General features: G+C 30.9%; 2 protein-coding genes across 2 annotated transcripts in view; both read right to left on the reverse strand.

Moving 5' to 3' along the window:
- LOC114335443 (uncharacterized) overlaps positions 1-15412 on the reverse strand; it is a 68437-nt gene extending 53025 nt beyond the window's left edge. The window contains exon 1 of the mRNA XM_050654192.1: positions 15345-15412. Coding sequence (XP_050510149.1) covers positions 15345-15397 — 53 coding nt within the window. The 5' untranslated portion in view covers positions 15398-15412. The remainder of the gene's footprint in view (positions 1-15344) is intronic.
- LOC114335013 (longitudinals lacking protein-like) lies at positions 12167-14216 on the reverse strand. The gene is made up of 2 exons (XM_028285171.2): positions 13679-14216; positions 12167-12326 (listed from the first exon to the last, which is right to left on the reverse strand). Exons 1-2 carry the CDS (start codon positions 14048-14050, stop codon positions 12282-12284), a joined length of 417 nt encoding a protein of 138 aa, XP_028140972.1. The 5' UTR covers positions 14051-14216; the 3' UTR covers positions 12167-12281.
- Positions 15413-15644: the final 232 nt, after the last annotated feature.

The following is a 15644-nucleotide window of genomic DNA, read 5'->3' on the forward strand; positions in this document are numbered from 1 at the left end:
ATATAAGTTATTGTATTACATCGGGCGACATGAGTGTCTGGAATGTACAAAACTATCCCTGCTAAACACAAGCTGACGAGCGGTGCGTAGAGTTGGTCACAGAAGCATCGTCTAATGTCTAATGTATGTGGGCCCCAATCACGAGATGGATTCATCAGGGCAACACTTAAATCAAGGTCCATGCTGCCAGATTTTGCCACCAAATCACAATACAAAGTTGGCGTTTAAAAGCTGGACACAAACAGATAAAAAAGTACATAATATGTAAATAATGCAAAAAACACACACTCATTGGTTGGTGGGAGAGAAGGGTGTGAGTGGACCTACAAGTGCAACCACCACCTTGTTGTGAGTTCTGGGTTGTTTAAATATTGTCATACAATATCTAAACAAGCGAAGAGCTTCACAATGTAACAGAAAAATGAGATAACTAAATGTTATTTAATTTATCAAAATCATCAAAAATTTCATTTTTTTTATAGATTTTGATTGACCTTGCGGGATAGGAAGATATTCGTTAAATGCGTAAAACTATTTTTTTATTACCCAACCATGCAAACTGTAAATAAATTTTACTATAGCGATTAATAAAACTTACATGGAGTTTATCATCGGAAGATAAAGTCCGATTTGAATAATTCTGTTTTTGTTTTTCTTGTAATTACCAATCGCAACTTTTCCGCACTATAGCGACACGGAATTAACTTGACTTTTTTCGCACCACTTTTTTTTTATTAGGTGATCGTGAAAATATTCAATCAAAATAATTTTTCGAAAAAAAAAACATAATCTAGACTGGTCGTTACTTTATTAATTTTTGAATTAATTAATTTATTAATTGTAAGAGATATCAAAATACAATACCTACGTACAAGATTGTTGGCGCGTAAAATATAAACCAAAACATAATATTCCCTAACTTCATAATGAACTTAGCGAATCACAACAGCGAATAATGTTTCAAATTCAAATTGAATTGGTGCTGAATTTGCCGCTAAATCAGGGCCCCCGTAACAGGGCGTGCAACGCGTGCAGCGCACGCGGGCGTAACCCCAAAGGGTCGCCAAACCGAAGGTATGGTAAATAAGAAATATTTATTTGAAATGAGATAATCATTTTTTATATACAATTTTAATTATTTCATGAACAGCTAGAGAAACCTCAAAAATCAAAATATTGTATTATTATATTATGAAAGAATAATTATTCCCGTCCTGAAATGTTGAACTTAAATATTGTGTCAAAAATATTTTGTTGTTCCTTTCTAATTTTTTTCTCCGAAGTAGATTGAATTACGCCTGGCATACCATCCAATCGATTTATGTTGTAAATTAAAGCGACACTCATAATAGTCAAATAAACATCAAATCACACCCCTTGACGAGTAGAAACATAAATTAACACCCATACAACGTAACTTAGCAGTTTTACTCCAACAAAAACACAACTTGCTGGATCAAGCAGTTTTACTCATATAAAGTGAATCTTTTACTCGAATTTATGATAATTACCCTTAAGTAAACAAATACTCTATGAATTATGATTATGTATTTGACTTGAGTATCTTTTCCCTTCTTTTCTATGCGTTTATTAGGCATAAACAGTATTTACTTTTACTGGTGAACGGGTGGTTTCCTGCAGTGAAAGGTTTAAAATTTTAGTAGTACCTACGTGCAATATCCGTTGGGTTTGTTCTGCCCGTATCTAAAATTTTGTTTTCGTGTAAAAAATATTGGACAATCTTTTTTATTTGTTGTTATTTTAAGTGGTGTGGAAATTAAATTAATTGTGAAAATGGTAAGTATCATAATCATTGCATAGATTAATAATAATTCATTTTAAATAAGTAGTCGATTATAATCGGGTTTCCTCGAATAAAACCCACAATAATTTACAATTTATTTCGAAAAAAAAAAATAATTAAGACATTGTGTCAACGTAACTTGGAACCATAATATGGGAAACTTTTTTATTATTAATTTTACGGAAAAAAAATATTCTTCATAAAATGTTTTGCATAGTCTAAAAACTAAATTGTGTAAATCTTAGTATCAAAAATACGAATTTCGATCAAGTGTACCTTATATTTCACAATATCGAAAATTATTATTATGAAAAGTTGTTTGGAATTGATTAAAACTACATGTTTTAATATGCAATTACATCCATTTAAATGAAATTTTTTTCTCTCAAATTACAGATACCCCTTCTCATTTATTACGAATAATGCGATAACTCTTTTATTGTTATTGATTAATTAATTAATAATAATAAAAGAGTTATCACATTATTTGTAATAACTGAAAAGGGGTCTTCTTCTTCTTCGTCTAGCCATTCACGTCCACATCTGAACATAAGCCTCTTCAAGTCTTCCTTTCCATTGTTTTTTGTTGTACGCTATTTGTAGCCAATTTTTCCCGGCAGTTCGTTTCAGATCATCTGTCCATCTCATAGGAGGTCTGCCTCTGGGTCTTTTGTGTTCGTATGGTCTCCAGGTTAGAATTGTTCTGTGCCATTTGTTAAGATCGCTCCTAGCTACATGTCCAGCGTATTCCCATTTCAATTTTAATGATTTTTGTACCACATCGGTGACTTTGGTTTTCTGTCTTATCCATGTGTTTGTTTTCCTGTCCTTAAGTGATATGCCAAGCATTGCTCTTTCCATCGCGTGTTGAGTGACTCTAAGTATGTTCATATTCTTTTTTGTGATTGTCCATGTTTGTGCCCCATATGTTAATATCGGAATAATGCATGCATCAAAAACTTTAGATCTAAGATGTAGTTGAATTTGCTGATTTCTGAGTATATAGTTCAGTTTGCCGAATGCTGCCCATGCTAACTTTCTTCTTCTTTTTATTTCTTCCATTTGAATTTCCCTATTTAGTATTATTTTTTGTCCTAAGTATATATATTCTTCAACTTTTTCTATAACTTTGTTGTTTATTATTGTCATCGTTTCTTCGGAGTGCATGACTTTTGTTTTGTTTAAATTCATTTTCAGTCCTATTTTAGAAGATTCTGTGTGTAGTTCTGAAAGCATGGTTTGCAGTTCTTGTAGGTCAGTAGCTATCAGGATTATGTCATCCGCAAATCGTAGATTACTGAGATAGCGGCCATTGATGTTTATTCCCTTATATTTCCAATTTAGATTTTTAAAAACGTCCTCCAAAACTAAGGTGAACAGTTTGGGTGATAGAGTGTCTCCCTGTTTGACTCCCCTGTTTAATGGTACAGGGTTCGTGTATTCATTTTCATTTAGGTAGTATGTAGCTGTAGCTTGGTTCATAGTTTCTTTTATTAAGTTAATATATCTGCTGTCTATTCTACAATTTTGCATTGCGTTTATTACGGCCGTGTGTTCTATAGTGTCGAAAGCTTTTTCGTAGTCTACAAATGCTATAAAAACTGGAAACTTGTATTCGTTACATTTTTCTATTAATATTTTTGTGGTTAACAGGTGATCGGAAGTTGAATAGCCTTTTCTAAAACCTGCCTGTTCATATGGTTGGTATTCATCTAATTTTCTTGTTAGTCGGGTAGTTATGACTTTGGTGAGTATTTTAAATAGGTGTGACAATAGACTGATGGGCCTGTAGTTTTCCAACTTTCGATTATCACCTTTCTTGTGTAATAAGATTACTTTAGAGTTGTTCCAGCTCTTAGGGACTTTGCCCTGGTGTAAACAACTGTCTATAAGCTTAGTTACAATTGCAATGAGTTCCTTACCTCCTTCTAAAATCATATCTGTAGTAATACTATCTTCTCCTGCAGCTTTATTTCTCTTCATGTTTCCCAATGCTGTAGTTACCTCTGAAATTGTTACTTTTGGCATTATTTCCGATCCAACATTTTTTATTATTTTCCGTGCTGGCCTCATTTCATCGTCTTGTTGATGAGTTCTGTAGAGTTCCGTGAAAAGGGGTAATTATTAATAATAAAAGACTTATCACATTATTGCTAATAAATGAAGAGGGCGTTGTTGAAAAGTACAATTAATGTACGATAAAAAGTTCTTTATAAAAAGCTTTGCATGGTCTAAAATCTAAGATGCAACCATCAAATCCTATCAATTTTTTTCAATTTTATATGAGATATTATGTAAAAAACATATGAGTTTCGATAAAAAGTAAAGTATGAACCTTTCTAGATCACAATATATTTCAATTACAAGGATGTAATTGCATATAGAAACATAGTTTTTAATGCTGAACAACTTTTCATAATAACTTTTCAATATTGTGAAAACTAAACGTACTTTTTGATCGAAATTCATATTTTTTGACATACCTCGTATAAGATTCATAAAATTTGATATTTGATGCAGTTCTAGACAATGCAGAACTTTTTATGAAGAATAATTTTTTCTGGTAAAATTAATAACAATAAAACAGTTTCCCATATGGTTCCTTGTTATGTAGAGACCCTGTATAAAATTTGTTTGAAAACTTTGAAATGACAAAATATTATTGTTTATTTACTTAAATGTATATTTTTAATTTTTATGCAGGGTGCTTCATTAATGTTGCCAAAAATCTAAGGGGAAAGGCGCAAAATGTCGCCTGTCAAAATTTTCAAAGTGTTTTAAATGTATTCATTTTTTTCGAGTCCTGAGTAAACTAGTAAGTATTTTCAAAAAATTTAAACGCTGAATGAAAGATAACGTTATTGCCGAGGGCCGACAGTCCGTTAAAAATAAGTAAAAAGTTTCTTTTGAATTAAATATTTGCAATTATACATTTTTTAATTACACTAAAATCACACTAAATTTTCTCTTTTGTTTTCACTTATTAAAATAAACATTATAGAAGTTTTCAGGGACTTTCGGCCTCAGTAATAATGTAGTCTTTCATTCTGGGTTGAAATTTTTCAAAAGTATTTATTCGTTTTATACGTATTGTAGATTTAAAGGGCGCTAAAATATGTCCCGCACGCGGGCGCCAATCAGCCTTGCGTAAATTTATTTTATTTATACAGGGTGTCTGCGTAACTTGGAACCATATGGGAAACTTTTTTAATATCAATTTTACGAAAAAAAGTCATTCTTTATAAAGTGCTCTGCCCAGTCTAAAACCTAAGATGCAATCATCAGATATCAAATTTTGTCAACAGTATACGAGGTATGTCAAAAAATATGAATTTCGCTTAAGAGCAAAAAGTACCTTTATATTTCAAAATATCAAAAAAATTTATTATGAAAAGTTATTTATAATTAAAAACTATATTCAAATTTGCAATATTTCTACTTGAAAAAAAATTCTGAAATTTTCCTAAATTACCGAATCCGAACATCATTTTTATTTATTACACATGTAATAACACTTTTATTAATAATTTTAGGAAAAAAGTTATTCTTCATAAAAATCTGTGCATGGTCTAAACCTCAAGATACAACCATCAGTAACAAGTTTGTTAATTTTATACGAGGTGTGTCAAAGAAAGAAAGAATTTCTAAATTATTTCTAAATTCATATTATTTGACACACCTCGTATAAAATTAACAAACTTGGATAACTGATGGTTGCATCTTGAAGTTTAGACCATGCACAGATTTTTATGAAGAATACTTTTTTTTCCTAAAATTATTAATAAAAGAGTTATTACATGTCTAATAAATAAAAATGATGTTCGGAATCGGTAATTTAGGAAAATTTCAGAATTTTTTTTTTTCAAGTAGAAGGATGTTATTGCATATTTGAATATGGTTTTTAATTACCAATAACTTTTCATAATACAATTTTGTGATATTTTGAAATATAAAGGTAGTTTGCTCTTGAGCGAAATTCATAGTTTTTGACATACCTCGTATACTGTTGACAAAATTTGATATCTGATGATTGCATCTTAGGTTTTAGACTATTCAGAGCATTTTATAAAGAATGACTTTTTTTCGTAAAATTGATATTAAAAAAGTTTCCCATATGGTTCCAAGTTACGCAGACACCCTGTATAAGGAAGTGAAAGAAAATGACTTATGGTGCAGAAGATATAATTTTGAACTATACGCAGAATACAACGAATCTGACGTCATAACATCCATAAAGATCGGACGTCTGCGCTGGATAGGCCATGTTGAACGGATGTTGGAGACCGAAACACCAAAACATATAATGAGGCAAACACCAGTAGGGAGAAGGTCAAAGGGAAGACCCAAACTTAGATACATGGAACAAGATCTGAAAACACTTGAGATTACCCACTGGAAGAACAAAGCAAGGAACAGAACAGAATGAAGGAAATTCTTAGAATAAGCCAGGACCCAAAAAGGGTTGTCGAGCTACTGATGATGATGCTAGACCACATAACGAATTAGCTACTCTGCTCTAGAACGCATATCGAATCGGCACTAATCTATATATTTTTTCGTATTTAAAATATTACTTGCGGGTGAATCCTAATTGTTCTTTTATTCAAGGAAGTCTCTTCTAATTTAGTACATATTAAGTTTTTGCTAAGAAAGGTATTTCTAACAAGGGTGCATTGTATTTTATTATCCATCTTATTATTTTTCCTTAAGTTATCTTGTTTATTATATTTTAATCAAAAAATTACTAAAAATTTAATAATTAAATAGATATTGACCCTCTACGCACCCGAGATCTACGCTTAACTGGTATACCTAAAATATTACAATCGACCTGCCGCATGCCGATTCGTTTGTTTCTTTATTAATCCCTAACTGTTGTAAGTCAACCGAATAGACAACTTTTTTATTTGCGTACACGTTTACAAACCAGGAGAAATTAAATGTGTTAAGAGGATCGGTACGTATTTTCGGCTGCAATGCAATTCAAATGGGGATTCATTTTTTTCGAATCCTGAGAAAACTAATAAGTATTTTTGAAAAATTTAAACGCAGAATGAAAGATCACGTTATTAGCGAGGGCCGAAAGTCCCTGAGAACTTCTATAATTTTTATTTTAATAAGTTACAGGGGTGAAAAACTAAGAGAAAATTTAGTGTGATTTTTAATTTCAAATATATCATTCAAAATAAACTTTTTATTTATTCTAAGGGACTTTCGGCCCTCGGTAATAATTTAATCTTTCATTCTGCGTTTAAATTTTTCAAAAATATTTATTGGTTTTTTCAGGATTCGAAAAAAATAAACACAATGCCGTGGTAATATTTTCCAAATCTATCTTTGTCTTACAACGCACTCAGCCGAATATAATATTGTCAGCATATATTGTCAGTCAGACACTGACAATCAGTGACAATTTTAAATATTTGACATTGCATCGGGAATATGTTGAGTTATTGATTAAATATTATTGAAATATAGTGTATTTGATAAATAATTGATTTAAGACGTGAACTTAATAAAAAGTTATTTATTGTGTATTATTTGTGGAAGATCCAATCAGGATAATATATTCTGTGATCCAAGTATTTTGTTGTTAAAGATGTTCAAAATTGTAAGCGTTCCATAACAATATAATATTATTAAAAAATCACTTTAACACTTTTCCTCTTTTCTCGATTGAGTATTAGTCTTTGTTGTACAAATAAATTATTACAATCACTGAATACATATTTAGTGAAAAAATTATCACATTTATTAACTGAATTAATAATTTCCAATTATAAAAATAACAGTTATCCAAGAACATTCAAAACCCATCTCTTGAAATTAATAATGATATTTTCAAGTAGAATGACATTCTAGTAATGCCACAGTGTAATGTTTACATATCCATACCAGTGTGAATTTTACTACGCGTAATTTGCCGTGTAAAGACAGAAAAAGTAGGGATACACGTAAAATATTTGCGAATTATGTACCCATAGCCTTAAGTTAAAAGTGAAAATTATTCTGGCCATGGTGTATATAGTGATGTTGAAAAAGTAACTATTCGTTACAAAGTACTCGTTACTTACGAATACCGAAAGTACCGATTACTATACAGAGAGGCAAATCGTAACTTTGATTACTCTGATTACTTCGTTACTTTGTACCAATCGTATCAGAGCGGGTAACGACTATTGTATGTACAACCAGTACACTTGATTACTTTCTATAAAAAAAATACCAATCGTATCCTAGCGAGTAACGGACGGGACCGGTATTTTACGAGTGTTATGGAATATCGTTATCGGTATGAAGCGTTTTAAGGGTGTGACAGAATACCTATACAAAATACCTTCCTACTGAGAAATACGATTCTCGATATGATTATCGGTACTCGAATACAAAAGTAACAAAAGTAATCATATAGTAATCAAAGTAACGAATATTGTAAATGATTACTTTATACAAAAGTAACGATTTATCCCTTAAACAGATCGGTGAAGGTCGTTGTTATATCGAAATACCTATACAAAATATCTACCTACTGAGAAATACGATTCTCGATATGATTACCGGTACTCAAATACAAAAGTAATCATAGTAATCCAAAGTAACGAATACTGTAACTGTAAATGATTACTTTATACAAAAGTAACGATTTGTAACGAATCCTCGAAAGTAACTATAATCAACATCACTACTACGAATAATAATTCCTTTGCATTGCCCCTACAGTGTAGGCAACCACAACCGTCGTTAATATCGTTTTTCTTTATAAAATTTTCAATTTTCATTATTTTCAATTAAAGCCAGTTTATTTATACTCCGCAAACGAGGAGCAATTAGGTGATATGATTATTTAGCAATTTTACGGCTTTTTATACCCAGAAAATGAAAATTTATTCGAAATCTCAACTTTTTATTTGGTTATATCTCGAAAACGGAAAATCCCCAAATGAAATTTCAAAGTAGGGATTACCTTTAAGTCAGGAGGAGTTATTTTGACTATGGTACATACTACTTTTAGCCTTACAGTTTAGGTTTACCAAAAGTGAAAATTATTCTGGCCCTACAGTATAGGCAACCAACATTAAAATCGTTTTTCCTTTATAACATTTTCAATTTTCTCAATTTTCAATTAAAACCAGTTTATTCATAATCCGCAAACGAGGTGCAATTTTTTGATATGGTTATTTAGTGACTTTACGGCATTTTATACCCTGAAAATCGACATTTATTTTTAGCGCTGCGCCGAAATCTCCACTTTTGATTTGCTTATATCTCGAAAACGGAAACTCCGCAAATGAAATTTTGAATGGTGCAATTATCCGCAAACGAGGTGCAATTTTTTGAGCTATGGTAGAAGTCAAAATAACGACTTTGAAAAAACCGTTTCGCTAACTTTATGACGCTGATCGGGTCCCTGTACCTCAATATGTCTGGCGTGCGAGATTTCAGTTTCTCCAGGACTTGTGTTATGGGAGAATTTGGACCAATCACAAGCACAGATTTTCGATTTTTTGACACTTGACAATTCGATTGTCAACTTTCGAAAATGAAAATAGATCTATTTACCACAATAAAACTAAAAACAAATTTGTTTTTAATATTGTGTGTTTACCTCTTTAATTTTGTTATTTTCATCCATTTTTATTTTGTTCTGTAGTATTCTGTACTTTTATTGATCTTTGTAGGTTAATTGGATGATTTAGAAGTTTAATTGGATTTACTTACTTGTATTTATCAAAGTGCACTCTAAAAATGAATTCAAATTCAGAAGATGTAAGTGTAATTATATGTAGATAAATAATAATAATTTTAATACTATGAAAATGTAAAATAAAATACACCTTAAATATAAATACAAGTGTTTTAATTTATTACCAAATCAAATTTTAAATAGTAAATGAGATATTTTTGTTATTATAGATCCAAACCAGTAAAAATTAGATAAGTTACAATCAAAGAAATAAAATGATTGGGATTTTTTAATTTTCTATAAAAAAATAGTATGTATGTATTTTACCTTTCATTTTTCTATGCTGGAGTCACACAAAATAATTAAGGTAAATATTTTTGAATGTCCTATAATTTCTTTATACAAAAACAACCAATGTCATCTTGTTCTTATGGTATTCACTACAGTATATAGTACATCTACTTATAACTTATACAATACTTTTGCTTATATAATTAAAATATATAAAACTATAATGTAATCAAAAGTGCCTTGATACTTTTAAATACATATAGTGCATATACAATTTTATTTTAAATAATATATAATCACACACATTACCCATTAAACGTACAAACATTTAAAAAATAGCCAGAAAAAGCCTAAAATGAAATAAACACATTAAGTACCATTCTAAATTCTTTACCAAAATCCAAATTAATTATTAAGCTGGGTTTATAGTTTGACGGACTGTAGAGGAAGACGCACTGGAAAAAGATCAACATAGAAGTTTGTGTACTCTTGATTATAAAGCTTGTCACGCACGGGGAGCTATACTATATCATATCACTCACTATAGTAAATGAGTGAGCCTGCACGCACCTAACCATTTGTTCCTAGTTAGGAATCGCTGTAGTGAGCGATATGATACTATAGTAATGATGAGTGAATCTGCACGCATGGGACCATTAGTTCCTAACTAATTAGGTTCCTAGTTAGGAATCGTTATAGTGAGCGATATGATATAATATAATTATAGTATAGCTCCCCATGCGTGGCAAGCTTTATAAACAAGAGTACACAAACTTATATGTTGATCTTTTTTCAGTGTCTATGTCTACAGTCCGTCAAACTATAAATCCAGCTTAATAAATAATTTGGATTTTGGTAAAGAATTTTAGAATGATACTTATATTGTGTTTATTTCATTTTAGGTTTTTTCCTGTCCATTTTTTAACTGTGTGCACATTTCAACAGTTGAATGGGTAATGTGTATGATTATATACTTAAAGTAAAATTGTATAGGTATGTATTTAAAAGTATAAACGCACTTTTGGTTACATTATAGTTTTATATATTTTATTTATATAAGCAAAAGTATTGTATAAGTAGGTACGAAGTTTCTACCTATTCTGTAAAAAGGGGCCAAGTGTATTACTTATTGTTGTTGAGATATCCTCATAATTTTTGGTACCAAGTAACATTTTGTTTTAAACTGGTTGTGTAAAAAGGAGCTAAAGTTCCACTTAGTAAAAATATAAAAATGTTACTTGGCCTCTTTTTGCAAATCAGCGACGATATATAATCACACACATTACCCATTAAACATACACACATTTAAAAAATAGCCAGAAAAATTCTAAAATGAAATAAACACATTAGTACCATTCTAAATTCTTTACCCAAATTCAAATTATTTATTAAGCTGGATTTATAGTTTGAAGGATTGTAGAGCAAGACGCACTGGAAAAAGATCAACATAGAAGTTTGTGTACTCTTGATTATACAGCTTGTCACGCACGGGGAGCTATACTACATATAATATATCACATCGCTCACTAAAGTAAATGAATGAGTCTGCACACATGTAACCATTCGTTCCTAGTTAGGAATCGCTGTAGTGAGCAATATGATACTATAGTATCTAATGATGAGTGAACCTGCACGTATGGAACCATTAGTTTCTAAACTAATTAGGTTCCTAGTTAGGAATCGTTATAGTGAGCGATATGATATAATATATATTATTATAGTATAGCTCCCCATGCGTGGCAAGTGGCTTTATAAACAAGAGTACACAAACTTCTATGTTGATCTTTTTTCAGAGTGTCTATGTCTACAGTCCGTCAAACTATAAATCTAGCTTAATAAATAATTTGGATTTGGGTAAAGAATTTTAGAATGATACCTACTTATGTGTTTATTTCATTGTAGGTTTTTTCCTGTCCATTTTTTAACTGTGTGTACATTTAACAGTTTAATGGGTAATGTGTATGATTATACTTAAAATAAAATTGTATAGGTATGTATTTAAAAGTATAAACGCACTTTTGGTTACATTATAGTTTTATATATTTTATTTATATAAGCAAAAGTATTGGATAGATGTACTATGTACTGTAGGGAATACCATAAGAACAAGATGATATTGGCTGTTTTTCTATAAAAAAATTATAGAAAATCCACAAGTATTTATCTTATTATTTTGTGTGACTCCAAGCACAGAAAAAGTCTTATAATGAAAGGTAAAATACATACCTACATATTAGGGAATTAAAAAACCCCAATCATTTTATTTCTTTGATCATAACTTTTCTATTTTTGGGGGTTTGGATCTAACAAAAGTGTACTATTTAAATTTACTATTACTACCTATTTAAAATTTGTTTTGGTAATAAATTAAAACACTTGTATTTATATTTAAGGTGTATTTATGTTACATCTTCATAGAATTAAAATTATTATCATTAATATTAATTATCTACATATCATTACACTTACATCTTCTGAATTTGAATTCATTTTTCCAGTTCACTACATTTTGATAAATGTAAATCCAATATTATAAATCCAATTCACCTAAAATAACAAAATTAAAAAGGTAAACACACAGTATTAAAAACAAATTTGTTTTTATTGTGGTAAATGGATATATTTTCAAAAGTTGATCGAACTCTCAAGTGTCAAATCGAAAATCTGTGACCCGTGATTGGTCCAAATTCTTCCATAACACAAGTCCTGGAGAAACTGAAATCTCGCGTCTGGCGTAGTAAAAAAGTTTTAACTAAGTTGAAGAAAGCTAGGTTAACAAATTTTATGTTTTATAAGTTTAATAAAAAATAATATTGAGCATCCCTAAAATAGATTTTAGGTAAAATCATCGGGGTAATATATATTTTATTATTTTAGGTACCTAGTAATACCACACTGTATCTTAAATTTGAAATTTTAATTTAAATAAAGTATCCAATGAAATCGCTTGTGTGCAGTGTTGCCAGAGAAATTGTTGTAAATGTACCGGAATGACTGGAATAGTTAAGTGACACAAAGTACTAAACCAACACATTTTGTACAAAAACTTAAAAAAAAGTCGTTTAATATTATTTGAAGCAAATTTCTTATGTCACAAAATTTTAGGTTTTTATTTTAGGCGAGAAAGAATGTAAAAACACCTTTTCTGTTTGGAATGATCCAAAAAACCTAAAAAAACTTTGTTCCACGCAAAAAAAAAATAATTTTAGCAAAAAAACAAAAAACCGTTTAAAAGTTTTGATCCTGGCAACATGCAAATTTATTAAAAGGGGTCTTTTATGAGTAAGATTGTGCGAAAAATCCAAATCGGAATATTTTTCCTAGCAGATGCACAGTGGCTTTCTGGACTAAATGTAAACACTAATAAACTACCTATATAAAAACTTAATTCACTACAAGATAAACCTTCCAATAGACCTAAATTGTATTGTTTATTCAGGAAATAATGATATTCTTTATGTACTTCATCAACACATCTACAACACATTATGTACAAAAAAACAAAAAAAAATTAATAAACCAATTCAAAATAAATAAATAAATAAATAAAATAAAAAAAAACCAAACAAGAAATAAAAAAAACACACACAAAGAGGGCTGAAACCTCCCAGGTTTTGATAACCAGGTTGATGCCCTAGCGATGCGAAAAAAAAAATAAAAATTAAGCACCTTACTAATGCTACATATTACTAACGAAACAAATGAATACATCAGACATCATGCTCAAGTTTGATACTATGAAACATTTTACACAAATTAATTATTCAATCTAATATAGTCTGGATAATTGGTTCTCACCAAAGCCATAAATTCCACCAAAAAAAAGTAGGGGTATTCTCTGAATATTCAACTAAAAATAGATTGATTGTTGATGTTAGTTAAAACATTCTTATACTTACAGACGATAAAGATGATGAATTGTTTGTGGGTCCTTGAAGTTTTAACGTCTCCGCTACCCTTATAAATTGTTCGTACTCTTCCTGGCAAATAGTAACTTCCCCCTGGTATATGAATTCTAATATACTGCACAGTGTGTTGTAATCAACACCATGCAGTATAATTGTTGTATCTTTGCCAGGATTCGCCATAAATAATTCTTTGAAATAGGGGCTGCACACCGAAAGAACGTTCTTGTGAGCCCTTAAAGATTTGCCATCGGCACTAATTGTCACGTCGCACAATTCCATATCTTTATACAAAGAATATAGGCTTGCAGCCAAGTTACTCTGGTAATTGTCCCACCGTAAACCAAATAATTCTGAATCTTCCATTTCACAAAAAAAATCACAACAATAGTTGCTTGTTGCTTTAAACTTTTGCGATGACACCAGCGACACCAGTGTTCCCAAACGAAAAAAAATAAAATCGGTAAAATGCTGTCAAAAATTCGTTAGATTGCGAAGCCAAATCGTTAGATTTGATATTAGCTTTGTTCGCACAGTCCATTGACTGGCTTTTGTCTCATGCGCATGCGCATTTCCGTTTTCAAGCGCTTGAAAACGGAACTGCGCATGCGTTCCAGTCAGAAACCAATAGTGGACTGTCTCCACGAACAAAGCTAATGATGAAAATGAGAAGTTGGCATTGCTGGCTGGTTGACAACTTGACAAGTAACAGTAATGAAGTGGAAAAATATAAGATTACTCTGTTGCCAGATTTTCTTTTAGTGAATATTAAGGTCAGAATATTCGTTTTGTCATGTTAATTTCACACTAGTAAAAATTTTTTTTGTCTTATTTCTTCTCAGATTTAGGAATAAGAAAAAATTTCTATCTGAATACAAAATTAGGTAGAATTTCAGTACATTTCGTTAGATCGGTAGAAATGCGTTGAAATCGTTAGATCTACCTAATTTTCGGTAGGTTTGGGAACACTGGATGACACAGATCTGATAAAGATTCAATTTTTTGTAAATTTTAAAATTGATTCTACCAGTGTTGCCAGAGAATTTTTTGTAAATGTACCAGACTAGCGACACAAATGTAAAAAAATCAACACATTCTGTACCAGAATTTTAAAAAACCGTTGTTGATGTTATTTGAAGAATATTTCGTATATTACAGATTTTTAGGTTTTTATAGGAATAAATAAAATAATAAATAAAAACATGTTGGTCTGAAATGAATATTTTGTTTTCACCTAATTTTGAAAAAATGTGAAAACTTTGAATAATTATCCACGTCCGTCTGTATGTCTGGCTGTCTGTCCGTCTGTAATCACAACTCCTCCGTCCTTATACCAGCTAGAATGACAAATGAGGTGTCAAATGAAAGATTATAATCCAAGGATGGTACTAAAGGTGAAAAATTTTACCTAGGCTGTCTGACCGTCGGTCTGTCCGACCGCGAATATAACTCCTCCGTCCTTATACCAGCTAGAATGACAAATGAGGTGTCAAATGAAAGATTATAATCCAAGGATGGTACTAAAGGTGAAACATTTTACCTAGGCTGTCTGTCTGACCGCGATTATAACTCCTACGTCATTGTACTAGGTAGAATCACAACTGTTGTGTCAAATGAAAGCTTATAATTTAATGATGGTACTAAAGGTGAGAAATTTTACCTACGATGACTGTCCGTCGGTCTGTCTGACCGCGAATATAACGCCTCCGTCATTTTACCAGGTAGAATGACAAATGAGGTGGCAAATGAAAGCTTATAATTGAAGGATGGTAATAAAGGTGAGAGATTTAACCTAGGCTGTCTGTCCGTCCGACCGAGAATATAACTACTTCGTCATTTTAGCAGGTAGAACGACAAATGGGTGTCAAATGAAAGCTTATAATCCAAGGATGGTACTAAAGATAAGAGATTTAACCTAGGCTGTCTGTCCGTCCGACCGCGAATATAACTACTTCGTCAT

Source organism: Diabrotica virgifera, chromosome 1, assembly GCF_917563875.1.
Source record: "Diabrotica virgifera virgifera chromosome 1, PGI_DIABVI_V3a".
NCBI lineage: Eukaryota > Metazoa > Arthropoda > Insecta > Coleoptera > Chrysomelidae > Diabrotica > Diabrotica virgifera.